The sequence below is a fragment of the Sceloporus occidentalis genome, unplaced genomic scaffold (genome assembly GCF_023333645.1).
Source record: "Sceloporus occidentalis isolate IW3139 unplaced genomic scaffold, rSceOcc1.0.p SCAF_29, whole genome shotgun sequence".
In the NCBI taxonomy this organism is placed as follows: Eukaryota; Metazoa; Chordata; class Lepidosauria; order Squamata; family Phrynosomatidae; genus Sceloporus; species Sceloporus occidentalis.
In genome coordinates, this window is record NW_028317009.1 from 8,465,488 (window position 1) to 8,480,541 (window position 15,054).

Below are 15,054 nucleotides of genomic sequence, written 5' to 3' on the forward strand. Positions count from 1 at the left end.
TTCCTCTTATGGTGGCGCCTCTTTCTATCTCTCGTTTGAACATTTCTGTTTTTGTATGTTACACTGTATGGAGGTTTCTTATAGAGGTAGGCATTAAAGTGCGTTTCCACCTTCTCTACGGAATGTTACAATAACCGCTACATATGCGTTAGAATTCCATCTGGCCTACATGGCTCATTTGCATGTTTTTGCCCCACTGGCTCTGGCAGCATTAGAGGGAGGAGTTAGGAGTTATGCAGGTTTTAGCCCTAATATTAGTTTTTAGCAATAAATAGTGTTAATATGCCTGGGTTCACCGTTATGGCGGATCTTCTGTCCAACAAATACTATGTCATTAAGAACGAGGTGAATGTTGTCTGGATAACAGGAGGGAAGATGATTTGGAGGTCCGGACTTGAGCCAACCCCCTGTATATAGACCGCTACCTCTGAGAGGTCCAATGAACACACCTTTAATTACCTTTGAATATTTCCCCCTATGCCCATCATGGCCCCCTTTCCACTATGCAACGGCCACTCTTATTACCACATCAGATAGAATGACTGCCAAAATGAGCTGGACTTTTTCCCAGTTATTTAATCTTTGGACTTTACTTTCGGATTCACGAGCCAACTATTGCGTGCGGTCATTTCAGTTCACAGGACGGGGCTGGATTGGTTCCGCTGACTCCCATCACGATATAAAGACTGGCACCTACATCCAACACGGCTGTTCCACGGAGAAGGGCGAGAGTGGAGAGAGGGCATGCAACTTGGCCACCGACTGCTGGGTCACTGTGATTGATTACACACCCTTACTCTATTTATTTCATCACGTCGTAAAGTGATTTGTCTTTTAAACGTAGTTTAGAAATAGTAACTGTTCCTTCTAGGTCTTACAGATGGGATCCATGTTCCCAATATTTCTCCTGTGCTGCGTGGCCCTGGTGGCCGGAGGAGAAGCTGAAGACCCAGGTGAGACACTGAGCTGATTCTGAAGGAGTTTTCTTTGTTGCTTTTGTGCCGTTTATGTCGTTGGTAACAAATGTGTCCAAACCGACCGCAAGAAACCCTCGGAACTAAAGAATTCTTACTGTAATCTGTTTCTCTTTAATCAAGGTACGATCAGTTATAAACAAGGGGGCAATCTAGCGTTTCTAAATTGGACCAATCAGAAGGAAGATTGGTTCAGTTAGAACTCTTTCCCAGTATTGCTCATCCTGATTGGCCCAGTATATAAACATTGTTGCAATAATTGCTCCAAGCAGTTGCTTTCAAAGTGAACGTTTTCCTTTATGTTTCTTTATTGATGTGACTTGTGCTTCCAACGCTCTCAGGGCACGAAGATTCCAGACCTTTGTTGGCGATACAAAATGGGAAGCTCCTGGGTAAAACGGTGGCGGTGAAAGGGACGGAGCGCAGAGTGCACACGTTTTTGGGGATCCCCTTTGCGAAGCCCCCCGTCGGAAAGTTAAGATTTGCCCTTCCCCAGCGTCCAGAACCTTGGAGCTCCATCAGAGACGCATCACAAGTTCCACCGGTGTAGGTTCCACACGATCCCCCTTCCTCTTTTCTATTTACAGCACTACGTAATATGATGGTGCTACATATAGAACAGTAAAATTATAATATTTGACGTGAATTAAATTTAATTGATGTAACACCAGAATAAAGGCAACTTGGCAAATTCACTATTTCTTGCAGTTGATGGTTTTCGGGTGAACCTCAAGTTCTTGCTGATGAGTTTCTACCCGATTTTAGCTGAAAATGACCCTTTTATGCGTTGGCAAAATGTATAAATAAATTATTTCTCTCGACAGGTGCTTGCAAAGTTTGGCATGGCTGGAGCAGTCTGCAGAACAGTTAAATATGGAGATTCCCAGACCGCGTAACGAGGAGGACTGCTTAATACTTAATATTTTCACCCCGGCAGATCGAGGGGAGAATGCCCAGCTACCTGTGAGTAATAAAGTAACATGGGGGGGGATTGGTTAACCAACATCAGCAAAATATTAATAACTGAATATTTATTTCGATGTTAGAAATAATTTTCAATCTCTTTTGTTTTTAAGGTTATGGTGTTCATACACGGAGGGGGTCTTATAGTGGGGGGAGCGTCCATGCTTGACGGATCTGCTTTAAGCGCCTATGAAAATCTAGTCGTTGTATCAGTTCAGTACCGGCTGGGATTCTTGGGATTCCTAAGGTAAATCGCGTTATTAACTCTTGAAATACATCCATGGGATGAGTATATTCAAAGAATCAGTTGATTGTGTCGATCAGTTCTGATGGCTGAATTATTTCAATTATTTATTGCTAATCAGCAGCTAAAATGACCAAACAGCTTTTTTTGTCTCCATTAATATAGCGATAATTCAGTTTTATTACAGCGTTTAGACTAATAGTGAGGTTTTCAGCTATACTTAGAAGACTCTCTTTTATTGTGCCTCGGTAGTGGAGATAGTAAAGCACCTGGAAATTTGGGGTTATTGGATCAAGTGGAAGCTCTTCAGTGGGTCCAGGAAAACATAAAGGATTTCGGAGGCGACCCCCGGTCTGTCACCATATTCGGGGAATCGGCAGGAGGATTTAGCGTGGCGGCTCATGTACGTTCAACCTGAACCTTTCGGGTTTATCCATCACTTTAATCTCTGAAATGACTTACAGTATGTTATTGATCCCCTTTCCCTCCATGTCTGATATCTCCAGATATTATCTCCATTATCCAAAGGCTTGTTCCATAGAGCCATAGCCGAGAGTGGAACAGCAATTCTCCCGGGGCTGATGATCACGGATTCTAGAACGCAGGAGAGCTTTAAAAAAGTAATTCATTTTTTTATATAATAATAATTATTAATAATTTTATATGTTTTATATAAACCTTTGGAGGATCTCGGATCTCTGATGGTTCCATGTTTAAGGCAGGTCTTTCTCATTTTGGCTTTTAGAGTGTTGCAGACTTATCAGGCTGCGACCCGGCTGAATTGGTGGACTGTTTGAAGGCGAAAACCAAAGAGGAGCTATTAGGAATCTATAATACTATGGTACAATACACAAGTTCTTCCTCTTTTATTTAAAATGATCCTGAACATTAGAGATTTAAGTTCTTAGACCTGATGGTCCCCTTCCCACTGGTGATCAGAAGTAAGTAAGTAAGTAAGTCTTTTTGAGGATCTAGTTACTTTGTAACTCATTGCCTACACAGAAATTCCAACCTACGCCTGGTTGTGTGGATGGAGAGTTTCTTCTCAAACCGCCTGAAGAAATTTTGGTGAATAAAGAGGTCAACCGCGTACCGTTAATGATTGGGGTCACCGATCAAGAGTTTGGCTGGCTCCTTCCAAATGTAAGGAACCTTATTTTTTAGGACCTAATGATTGTGAAAAAGCACCAACGCCTCTTGTTTCTGCAAACTTCAAGATAACCTGTTTTTGCGTGAAACCATTAAAAAGATTCTATGAGTGTTGATACACTTCCAAGAGTTGGTATTTCATGACTCTTCATAATAATACGTCTTAATATACTGAACATAATTATATTATTACATCATTTAGTAGTATTTTTATTCTCTAACCAGCTCTTCAATCTTGCGGAATTATCAGGAATAATCGACAAACAATCTGCTTTATTAGCTCTTCGCAATCCACCATTGGTAAGATTTTTGTGTTTACGTTAAATGTATAGATAGGCGAGATGGAAGATCATGTCATGTTGGTTTACTCTCTACATGGCAAATTTTGCAAAGTATGTTGACTTTGTATTTGGTGTGAGTATATTCTACGTGTTACAAGAACAAGATAGGTGTAACCCAGACTTACACATAGCGTTTAGGGGCTGTATGTGGTCTCTGACCGTGCCAAGTAGAGGGATTTTAAATATAGGCAAACACTGGCCAACGCAGACATTTGGGTGTGGGGTGTCAAGTTTGTAAGGTTCCTATGAAAAGAAACACATTTGTTATGTTTCAGTCATTAATCATGCATGAAACCCACCCTGACGCCATTCCTGCCATCTTTGAGGAATACATCAGAGACATGAGGGATCCTTCCGAAATTCGCTCTCGGTTCCAGGATTTATGCGGCGATGTTATGTTCGTCATCCCGGCTCTCAAGACGGCCAAGTATCACCGAGGTGCGCGAGTTCCAGAACCATTAGACTAATATAACAATTTGCAGACAGGACTACCTGTGACCTTAAGGAGATGCGCGGGCTGAATTTTACAGAATGTCTGTTTTTTATGTTGCCAGATTCCGGACTTCCTGTTTACTTTTATGAATTCCAACACCGGCCTTCAATGTTCAACAGTTCAAAGCCGGGTTATGTTAAAGCCGATCACACCGATGAACTTTTTTTCGTCATGGGTGGACCATTCATTAGCGCTACTAGCCTTTTCAACGGTGCGCCATTTTGATTGCTTTTTCAGTCTATCATTTGTACAGACAAATGGAATTATTCTTCCAAAAGGCAACAAGGAAGACAAAGTGTCTTGGTCTGGAGGTTACCAGAGGGAGAACGTTGGGTATATATGTCTTCAGAAGCAAAAACTTATAATAATGCAGCGTCTGGCTTGTTTGGGTCGACTGGGTGAACCTCACACCACCCTCCCAATGTATATCCTTATCCTTCCAATGTCTACAAGTGATTTTAACTCTCAATTACATTATTAGTGATTATTTATATGTTATCTCCAAGGTTATGCCACCGAGGAAGAGGAAATCCTAAGCAGAACAGTCATGAACTATTGGGCCAACTTTGCTCGGAGCGGGTAAGACACCAACCAACCCAATCTTGATGGAGACTGTGTCCATGGTAACATTTTCTTGGGACGGGAAGTGTTTTGATTTAAAGTCACCAAGACCTCGAGTAAACTACTTAATTATTATTCCCCAAGTAAAATCATGTCAGCGTTATGTGACCCGATGGTAAATATGATGTCAATCTTGCCTTCCTCAGCGATCCTAACGGACCGGATGTAGCCAAATGGCCAGAATTCCACGAAGATGAAAACTATCTGCAGATTAATTTGGAACAAAAAGCAGCAAAAGGGCTGAAACAAGGAAAATTTGAATTCTTTACCAAGATTCTTCCTGAGAAAATCCAAAAAATGCGGGAAAAAGCAGAGCTGTAGTCCCGCTAGAATTTTTTTATTTTAAAATCAGTGGTGTGATGGACTTTTCTGGATGATAAAACAGAAATTCAATGTTAAAGTTTATTGATCAAATTCAATTATGATTTGTTTTTTGCAGGGTTTGTCTTTTTACCCCGAATTAAAATAATCGTTAAAAAATTTGCCAACTTTTGTTAATTTATTTGTAAAAGTTTTACCTGTTGAAGGGAATTTTAAGCTCTTGTTTTTGTGACTCCAGACGTTTATCTTTTCTCCTAGTAAATAATTCTTGTTGGTGGTGAAGACTGGGAGCTAAAGAGTTAAGACCTTCAGGTTTCTTTAAGGTTTCTTTGGCCTCCCTCTTGTAACGAGGATATATTTCATATATAATAATAATAATAATAATAATTTATGGGTAATTGTGGGCATTTTTAAATATTTTTTTATTTTTTTAATACAGTTTTTAATTTTATTTTTTTATTACTAAAACATATGACATTTAACAGGTACAAAAACATTTCACCAAGTTTGGATTGTATTTCATTCCCAAAATTCCTGAACTATTATGTCTGCTAGAATTGATCCAAGATTTCAAGTAGATTCCATCTTTCTAGATAAATGTTTACTTTAAAAAAAATAAAAAAAATGATGAAAAATAAATCTGATTCACGTGTGTGACACTTTTAATGTTAGATATATAATAATAATATAATACCTGATGCTGTCAGTATGGCATTGTAAGGTGCACTGTTTCCTGATTTTTTTTTTATTTTATTCATTCTCCCTCCCCAAATTCCATCTACTCACCCGCCAACGTAACCTAACATCTTCCTGGCATGCAACTATTGTTGATATTGTTATTAATAGGAGATGTATTTATTTTTTTAGGGCAATATTGACACTGAGATACATTGTCCGCTGGAAACTAAGTAACATCCACCCTTTGTATGAAGGAATTTCAGGCCAGGCTACGGTTCTCATGGCTGAACGCCAGTTTTGGGGGGGGGGCGGGAGAACATTTATAAAGGGAGGGACCACATGCCATGGATTGTACATTGACCACTTACAGTTATAAAGGCTTGTAACATGAGCTCTCAATGCTTTCTGTTATCAAGTAAAAAGGGGCATTTTTAACAGCCGATTGCCAACTTTGAGTCTGATGCTGGCCAAGAGTTGGGAAATCTTAAATGTGGGCTTCCTGTTCTTGGGTCTGTTGTTGCGACATCCACCGTCGGAGGCATATCTAGGCAGCGACTCTTCCCTTTCTCCTTCAGGACCTGAAAGCTGACCCGGTTTTTCACACAGATGGGGTTTCTGATCCAAATACTTATCCTGTGCTGGGCGGCGTTGGCAGCCCAAGGAACCGCAGAGGATCCAGGTGAGATATCTAAACCTCGGCAAAGCCTCTGTCCTGCCCGTCTCCGCCGAAAAAAATAAATCCAAAAGATTGTGTAACGTCCGTGTCGTTTTTTTTTTTTTTTGTTTTTTTTTTAATGTTCCTACTATTAACCTCTTGAGTGCCAATTCGCGTGAGGCTTTATCGTAATAGCAAACGTTACCCAGCCAACATTCTCGGTAACAGAATGAATATTTTTTTTCAAGCTTAAGATTCCTCGTTTATGTTTAAGTAGGGATTATAGTGTTGGCGATGTTTTAGGGATAATGTTGAAATAAATGCCTTCAAATAATAGAAATTAATCTTATCCAGAGGTCTTTCTTAAGATAGCGTGTATTTTTTCTTGAGTCTGTTATTATAACCCTAAATCCTCCTTTAAGTTAAATAAATAGACCCAACTACCCGAGACCTTACTATAACAAAAATAAACCGGTGTGCTGCAATTATGTAAATAATGTTTTTGTCTTAGTAAAGTGTAAAGGGTTAATTTGTGGCCCCTGGGTCACGAATCTCCTTGTACTTTGAGTTCTGTAGATAACGTGTTAGCCTTGATGTTATAACCATGGGGTTGCTCCGGACGTAGGTGCCTCGTTATCTTTAATATCACCTCTTCTGCGAAATAATCATTTTTTGTTTGTTAGAACTTTTTATGGTCACAATGTTACTGTGTACAGTTTTGGCTTCGATAAAATCTGCTCTGCTTTTTTCTTTAAGTGCAAGAAGATTCCAGGCCATTGTTGGATACAAATTATGGGAAACTCCTTGGTCGGACCATGTCCGTTATAGGCACGGAGCGTAGAGTCCATGCGTTTTTGGGGGTCCCCTTTGCCAAGCCCCCAGTTGGAGAGTTGAGGTTTGCGTCTCCACAGCCCCCAGAGCCTTGGCGCTCCATCAGGGATGCATCGAAACAGCCAGCCATGTAAGTTCCAAACAGGGCCGCTTGATGGTGTACGTAGCAAGCCAGCACCCAGCGGCGGATCGGGTGGGCACGGGGCGCTGACGGCCTGCGGCCCATTGGTCATTTACGCCAGCTGTCCAGTCCGGGGTATGGCAGCATATTATATGTGAAAACCAGAAATAGGAGAACATTAACAAAGTAACCTGATGAGTTTCAAGACGAGTTCGCTGATTACATTTAAGTGGTAAAAAAATGATTACCGCCATATAAGGAGATTAAAGGAATCCATGTCAAAACCATGGATTTCTGGGTAGAATAAGCACCTCGCCCCATATCGTTTTTTTGTCTGGTCTGAAACAAAACCACTCAGAGAGAGGGAAACAATAATGCAGCACTGTTGTTTTATTCACGGCTCTATCACTCCTTTTTCTATGTTTGGCTATAACTTTCTAGCTGTTTGCAGCCCACGGCCTCTTTCGAAATGCTCAGCGTCTTTTTGAAGCGAGAGATAATCTTACCCCCTGTTTCCGAGGACTGCTTGCTCCTCAATGTCTTCACTCCAGCAGATCGCAGACAGGATTCAAAGCTACCTGTAAGTGTTGACCAGAATGGGATGATGTCACAGCCTGATGTCATTAGTCATCATTGATCGATCCTGCCCCAGCTCTTACATGTGTTTCATTGTTTTCTGATGAGTTCTTTTTTTGGGGGGGGACAGGTTTTGGTGTTTATACACGGAGGAGGATTATCAATGGGAGGAGCATTCTTGTGTGATGGATCGGCTATCAGTGCTTATGAAGATATAGTGATGGTAGCAATCCAGTACAGACTGGGAGTCCTGGGCTTCTTCAGGTAAACCATCCATAAACTGGCTGACCTACACCCTGTTAGTATGTCTCGAGTTACCTCATCACCATCAAAAGCCTCAAGCGAGTTGCGCTGACATTTAGTATTGAAATTAAAAGATACAAAGTTTCTTTGTCAGGGTTCCATCAAGTTCCATCCAACCTACTACTGTCTTACACCCATGTGTAAAGAGGATTCCATCGGATTCACTTCCCAAACGTCTTACTTTTAGATGAAACCGAGCTTCCCGGTAGAATGATGATTCTCCCGGACTTCTTCTCGTTCCATTTATTATGGTAGACTATTAGGTTGGAAGTAGAACAGGCCAAGAGTATGAAGTAGGCTCTCAACCAATATAATGCGCTTTACCAGTAACCACATTTAATGGAATAACTTATTTGCAACCTCTTCTCCCGTCTTTGCTGTTTCTCAGTACCGGGGATAAGGAGGCTCCTGGTAACTTTGGGTTATTGGACCAAGTGGCAGCTCTTCAGTGGGTCCAGGAAAACATTAAGGATTTTGGAGGCGACCCCCAGTCTGTCACTATATGCGGTGAATCGGCAGGGGCTTTGAGCGTGGCTGCCCTGGTAAGTTCCAACATTTTAAGTTATAATATCTAATCTATAACCTCATTACCCATCCTCCCGTCTTACACATTCTTCTCTGTATCGTGTCTATACGGTATTTTTAGGTCTTGTCGCCCTTATCCAAGGGGTTATTCCACCGAGCTATAGCAGAGAGTGGGACGGCCATGCTGCCGGGACTTGTAGCCAACACACCTGAAGAGGTCCATTTTCTACGCAAAGTACGTTCTGACTCTTCCTCAAAGGGAACAAACCATAGGTAGACCTAGAAGACGCCGACAGAGCTAGTTGGATCAATAATCATATAGATTAATATTGATATTGCATTAACAACAGGTATCTGTGTTGAGAAATAAAAGGTTTCTAAGCAGGGCTTCCATTATAGATCCTGAATGCTTCACAGATGGAAATTCATTTATCTATTTATTTTTTTCTTTCATACAATGCATTTATCCGTATTAGTTTATCTACGTATTTAACTTGCAGACCGTCGCCAACATATCGGGCTGTGATTCTGCCGTCGTCTTTAAGTGTTTGAAGGAGAAGACTGAAAACGAAATGATTGACCTGTTAAAAGCTCTGGTAAGAGAAGATGATCGCCCCATACTACATATACTACACAAATCATAAAAATGTACTTAATTCTATTATTTAGTAATTAAATCCCTCCTTGAGATAACCTACAGTAGCTCTTGCGATATCCACAACCCAATGGAGTTTTATTATCTCTAGCAGTCACAAGTAGAACACTAAAGAAGATAAAGAAAAGGAATATGATACAAAACATATAGAGGACCTATTTTCTTTTACAGTAACATTCTTTTCTGTCTACACAGGAATTCGTACCCCTACCCATGTGTGTAGATGGGGTATTTCTTCCCAAACCCTCTGAAGAGATTTTGGCCAATAAAGAGAACAACAGAGTCCCTTTAATGATTGGAGTCTGCGAACAGGAATTTGGATGGACCATTCCACTGGTACAAATACCCGCTTGCAATTAGTATTATTTTAGAATCTTGGAACATTCTAATGTAGCACTTTATTACTCATTCTGGAATTAATTCCTAATCAACTGTCATTAACCATAAGGTCTTACGATATTAATTTATAAAACCCCAATTGCTGCTGAAAAAAATGGATAAAAAAATAGTAAATCTCTGAGCACCGAAACGCGTTATTCTTCTTTATTTATGGATTTTTTAAATATTTGTTGAAAGCATGAAAATGGACGGTTATATGAGTATAATTTCCTCCTAAGTACATCATTTATTTTACGCATTTGCCGGCAGACCAATTTGGATCTTTGCCATTGCGTTTCCGGCATTGGTCCACATGATTGTTTGATCTTTTTTTGGAAGGTCATGAATATTAGTGGGATAACAGAAGGTATGACCAAAGAAACAGTAGAGGCAACGCTGCGTTTGATTCCTTTCCTGGTAAGATTTAGACTTCTACTTGAAATAGCTGTTAAAAATGTGTTTTCTGAACACTCGGATATAATGACTCTGGGCTCTGTTTGCGGCATCGTTACAAAAGTTTCTCTCTCCCCGGAACTCCTTGCCCTTTGAATGTCTTTCTTGCTTCTCCATGAGTAATCTAGAACGAACTGTTCTTCTACAAAACCTAGAAAACGATGATATTTTTCTTACAATGAGTCAACATTCTCTCAGTTTCTTATCATTTTTTAATTGGAATCCTCACTCTTACAGAGCCACACAACCCATTTTATTCCCTTGGCGATGGAGGAATATTTTGGTGACACGAGTGATCCAACCGAAATCCGAGATCGTTTCTTGGATCTGTGCGGAGATCTAGCGTTTGTTATACCTGCGCTCAAGACTGCCAAGTATCACCGAGGTATGAGGCAGTTCGCTTCTTATTATTTCTTGTAATAGCATTTTAAAATTCCACCCCAAAAGAGGTCCTATTAGAGTGTCCTACAGGAATTTGGATGAGAAAATGCTTGGTTTTTTTTTGCTGTTTTTTTTTTTTTTTACTGTTTATGCTGCTCATGTCTGTATTTTTATTCCAAGATTCCGGCCTTCCTGTCTACTTCTATGAATTCCAGCATCGTCCTTCAATTTTTAAGGATTCTAAACCAGATTATGTGAAAGCAGATCACGGAGATGAATTATTGTTTGTACTTGGATCTCCATTCTGGGCCGAGAATAATCTATTCAATGGCAAGTGACTCCTTATTGTTTATTTCAAATTTTAGTTCCAAATTACTGGTTAATTTATGAAGTGGTTGGATCTAGATACATCGGTGGGTCAGGGACAAGGAAGTTCTGGTCATAAAACTACAAGGCTGTTTAGTAATGGCTCATAAATGACTCAAACGGTTTGGAATTGCAAGGTCAGAGCATTCCGAAATACCATATCCCCATGGAGGTTCCATCCTCACACTGCGACTCAATTAGTTTCTACCCATTGGAAACCAACTGAGGGTTCTGTGATGGCAACAACTGAAAGATCTAGACAGTCAACGACTAATACCAATTAAGTACTTTACAGTCTACAAAGCTTTCGCTGAGACAGATTTCATTACCGTCTGTTTCCTTTAAAGGTCAAGCCACAGATGAAGAAAAACACCTCAGTAGAACCGTCATGAAGTACTGGGCCAACTTTGTTCGAAATGGGTACGAAAAGTGTTCCATATTGAATTGTATATACCGTAGACTTGTATCCATTTTTCTCAGCTCAACCTTATTGGTTTTTCCCATCACTGGTGGGTTAATCTTAATGTTGATCTCAATTACAGAGACCCTAATGGACCAGGACTAACAAAATGGACAGAATATAGCAAGGATGAAAGTTATCTACAAATTAACCTGGAGCCGACCCCAGCTCAAAGGCTGAAAGACAATCGGCTACACTTTTGGACCAAGACATTTCCTGAGAAAATCCAAAAATTATCAGAGACTGACCATTCCGAACTGTAGATTGCGTAATTCTTAACTATGAATGTAACAGAACGGTAAGCTCATTTCCACTCCACATTAAAGTGAGAGCACAATGTTTTCTCTTCTTTTTATTTAAGGGGATACCTGGACTGTATAAATGACATGGTTACTGTTCGATTGCAGATTCTGTTTATCAGAGTGTTTCAGTTTCTTTGGGTTTATCTAGTAGACGTCATCTTTAACCCTAAAGTCAAGAGACTTCAAAACATAACAAATGTAACACGAATCATTGCTTAAGATTCTCCACACCTCATTGAAATGGTCATTGGCCCTTTTTCTAAATTGTTTAATACTTGATCCACTTCTTGCCGGTATTTAGGATTTAAGGTCCAACACTATGAAACCCCAGGGTTAATTTATCTGGTTAGTTGTACGTCACAGAACCGAAATTCTAGATTAGCTTTAGTTCTCCATATCGCTTTCCAGAAGAAAAAAAAGATGTAGCTCAAGCTTTTCTAGAGTTTTCTTCTTGAATTCTAGATCTCTTTAAGGCGTCGAACATCAATCTCCTTATTCCTGTAGTTTAGCGACATATAACCTGAAATGTTGTAGCAACAAGGTCATTACTAGTAAATTTAAAAATTGCCCCAGGGCCCCCCAACTTCACCATGTAACATGTCCCACAATGCCACCGTTGCCTGCAAACAGTTTGTGAGTGCCTCATTTGCCCCAAAAAGTTTGTGAGTGCCTCATTTGCCTGAAGTAGCTTATCAGTGTCCACAAACAGCCTGCCTGTGCCATCTTTGCTCCAGCTTGTGAGTGCCAGCAAAGAGCTAATTTTTGCCATCTCTGCCCCTAAACAGCTTGTCTGCATGATGACACATGCTAATACATAGACATCCATGCTCACATACACTTATACATAGACATTCATGCCCACACACACTAATACATAGACATGCATGAACACACACACACACTTATAGATAGACATCCATGTCCATACACACTAATACATAGACATGCATGCTCACATGCATACAAACATATAGACTCATAAATCAGAAACTCAATCTGAAACGTTTGTCACCAAATACGAAAAGCTTTTGCTAAGCCTCTTTTTATTGAGTTTTACAGATATTTAATTATGCAGGAATAAAAAGAACAAAGCAAACCCAGCCGTACAAAAGGTTCACTTTTTTTTTTTTTTTAGTCCTGCTGTAAGCAGGTTCTAAGCTGAAACTCTAAGCTATTATCAAATGTATGGTTTTTGTAACTGTTCCAAAACAACAACTTTATTGGTGATTCGTTTATTTTCCAGCTACTAGTATCTTGGGAAGGGTCTCGATCCAGAAGAAGTATTTGTCCTCTTTATAGTTTGTAGATGATTCTTGCTTTAAGTCGATCCGTATATAATCTTTGTCTTGGCTAAACCTTGGCCATAGTTCCAGTCCTTGTCCATTGGGGTCTCTGTAGAAGAAGGACAAGCTGATCAGTGACTATCTATTTTAAGTCTTCCCCGATATATTTTAGGATGGGCTTAGTCCAACGAATATTGTTAAAAAAGGGAAACTGCTCACAAATAATTTTCAGAAATAATTATCTCAAACATGTTCACCCACTCTATCAAACGACACAGGGGTTGGAAGCTTTCCTCATTAGATAAGCCTGCCGTGGGGATATCAGCACCATTGACTATAATACAGTAATGTATCAGGAGGCTATCATAGTCTTCTGTCTTACCCTTTTCGAGCAAAGTTAGCCCAATATGTCATCATTGTTCTACTTAGGCTTTTTTCTTCATCTGTCGCAGTCACTTTTAAAAGAAAATATCAAATACTAGTTCAGAGGTTAAAAGAAAAAAACTTAAACTATACTTATATACATTTATTATCACATTTCTATTTCCTCCCAAGTGAGGCAATGTTTCTGATAGAATTACAGCTTCTTCATTGTAGCCCATCTAAGGTCTTCTTCTGCGCTTGGACAATGCCATGGCTACTTTGTGTTCCTACAAGAGAGTGCCCGCAACCCTACGAAGGGGAGAGGGGCTCGCATTTCGTATGCACTGTGCTCAGCTTTTATTGAGATAATACAAAGGTATTACCCTCTCTCTTTCCCCTCCGCAGGGCTGCTAACAGTGGCCCACCAGAAGACAAAGTAGGCATGAGGTTGTCCAAGTGGAGGAGAACTTTGGACAGCTACAGCTGGGACTTCTGTCAGACACAATAAAGCAATAAGGACCCTTCAAAGTTCAAACATAAAACAATCCCATCCCTGTACTTTCTTACAGACACACCAAAGCACCTCGTTGCCGTTAATGAAAAGTAACAGTCTTCATTTATCTAACACTACTGTGGTCAGTAAACTTGGTTGATGATTCATGATAGATCCTCTTAAATAACACGGATTAGAGCAGATACGGTAACGTACTTGTGAAGAAGGAACTGTCGTTCAAGAAAGGACCCCCGAAGACAAAGGGGAGTTCGTCCGCGTGCTCAGCTTTGACATACGGCGGCTTTATATCTTTGAATAATGAAGGTCGATGGCGGAATTCATAAAAGTAAGTGCAGGATCCAGCATCTGTTAGAAAAAAAAAACATGGAGGATCTGTTTAAAAAAATCTTATCTGGTTTTCCCTTAAAGGCTGAGGCTCTGCATCATCAGTGCCATGTGCACCTATAAACATTAGCATACTTGGGAATTTCCTCAGGGAACGCCCATTGGTATCCATGGGAACGCCCACTGATGTGAGCAGGACAGCCCCCGTATCGGCCGGAATGCCTACTGCCATCAGTGCTGCGCTGGGGAACGGTAGTCTCCGGATAACCGGGGCCCACAAGTTCCCAGGTTTGAACATTGACTTTTGTTGCCCTAAAACATACATTTTTCATATAGCCGGAGATCTAGCTCCAGTCTAAGCGATTAAACCCACGATAAAGTTACCTCGGTGGTAATTCGCAGTCTTGAGTCCTGGAACAACAAATAACACGTCCCCGTTCAGATCCAGGAACTGGTCACGGATTTCCAGAAGGTCAGAATCTACATCAGGAAAGTACTCCGCCATCACAATAGGAAGGGCAGCTTCAGGAAAAGTCTGCGAGGTAAGCAGTTTAACATAGATGAGAACCAATCCGTGTGTGGTATGACTGCGACGTATGTGCATGCGCCTCGGAACATATCCTACATTTGCAACAAGTTTGGGTTTATGGGAAGAACGTTAAACCAAAAGGTAAACTCCATTCTCTTGGGGCCAAAATGTCCATTTTACCTGCGCCATGTTTATCGTGGACCTAAAATATACTCAAAACCTGGAAACGTGGAACATCTCACTATTCAGCT

At 40.4% G+C, this 15,054-nt stretch overlaps 3 protein-coding genes across 3 annotated transcripts; 2 read left to right on the forward strand and 1 right to left on the reverse strand.

The window, feature by feature from the left end:
* The first annotated feature begins 300 nt into the window (after positions 1-300).
* Positions 301-5,106, forward strand: LOC149299276 (cocaine esterase-like). Its single transcript, XM_089486315.1, has 13 exons — positions 301-345; positions 872-953; positions 1,316-1,520; positions 1,799-1,937; positions 2,051-2,184; positions 2,434-2,584; positions 2,688-2,801; positions 2,927-3,014; positions 3,182-3,324; positions 3,947-4,109; positions 4,226-4,375; positions 4,671-4,743; positions 4,932-5,106. Exons 1-13 carry the CDS (start codon positions 301-303, stop codon positions 5,104-5,106), a joined length of 1,662 nt encoding a protein of 553 aa, XP_089342441.1.
* Positions 5,107-6,390: 1,284 nt separating this feature from the next.
* On the forward strand, positions 6,391-11,751 carry LOC149299277 (fatty acyl-CoA hydrolase precursor, medium chain-like). Its single transcript, XM_089486316.1, has 13 exons — positions 6,391-6,463; positions 7,196-7,400; positions 7,833-7,971; positions 8,098-8,231; positions 8,659-8,812; positions 8,917-9,030; positions 9,296-9,391; positions 9,646-9,786; positions 10,168-10,245; positions 10,519-10,666; positions 10,843-10,992; positions 11,376-11,448; positions 11,571-11,751. The coding sequence occupies exons 1-13, from the start codon at positions 6,391-6,393 to the stop codon at positions 11,749-11,751; spliced, it is 1,686 nt and encodes a 561-aa protein (XP_089342442.1).
* Positions 11,752-13,022: 1,271 nt separating this feature from the next.
* Positions 13,023-14,992, reverse strand: LOC149299278 (carboxylesterase 5A-like). Its single transcript, XM_089486317.1, has 5 exons — positions 14,984-14,992; positions 14,659-14,809; positions 14,146-14,295; positions 13,456-13,516; positions 13,023-13,182 (listed from the first exon to the last, which is right to left on the reverse strand). The coding sequence occupies exons 1-5, from the start codon at positions 14,990-14,992 to the stop codon at positions 13,023-13,025; spliced, it is 531 nt and encodes a 176-aa protein (XP_089342443.1).
* Positions 14,993-15,054: the final 62 nt, after the last annotated feature.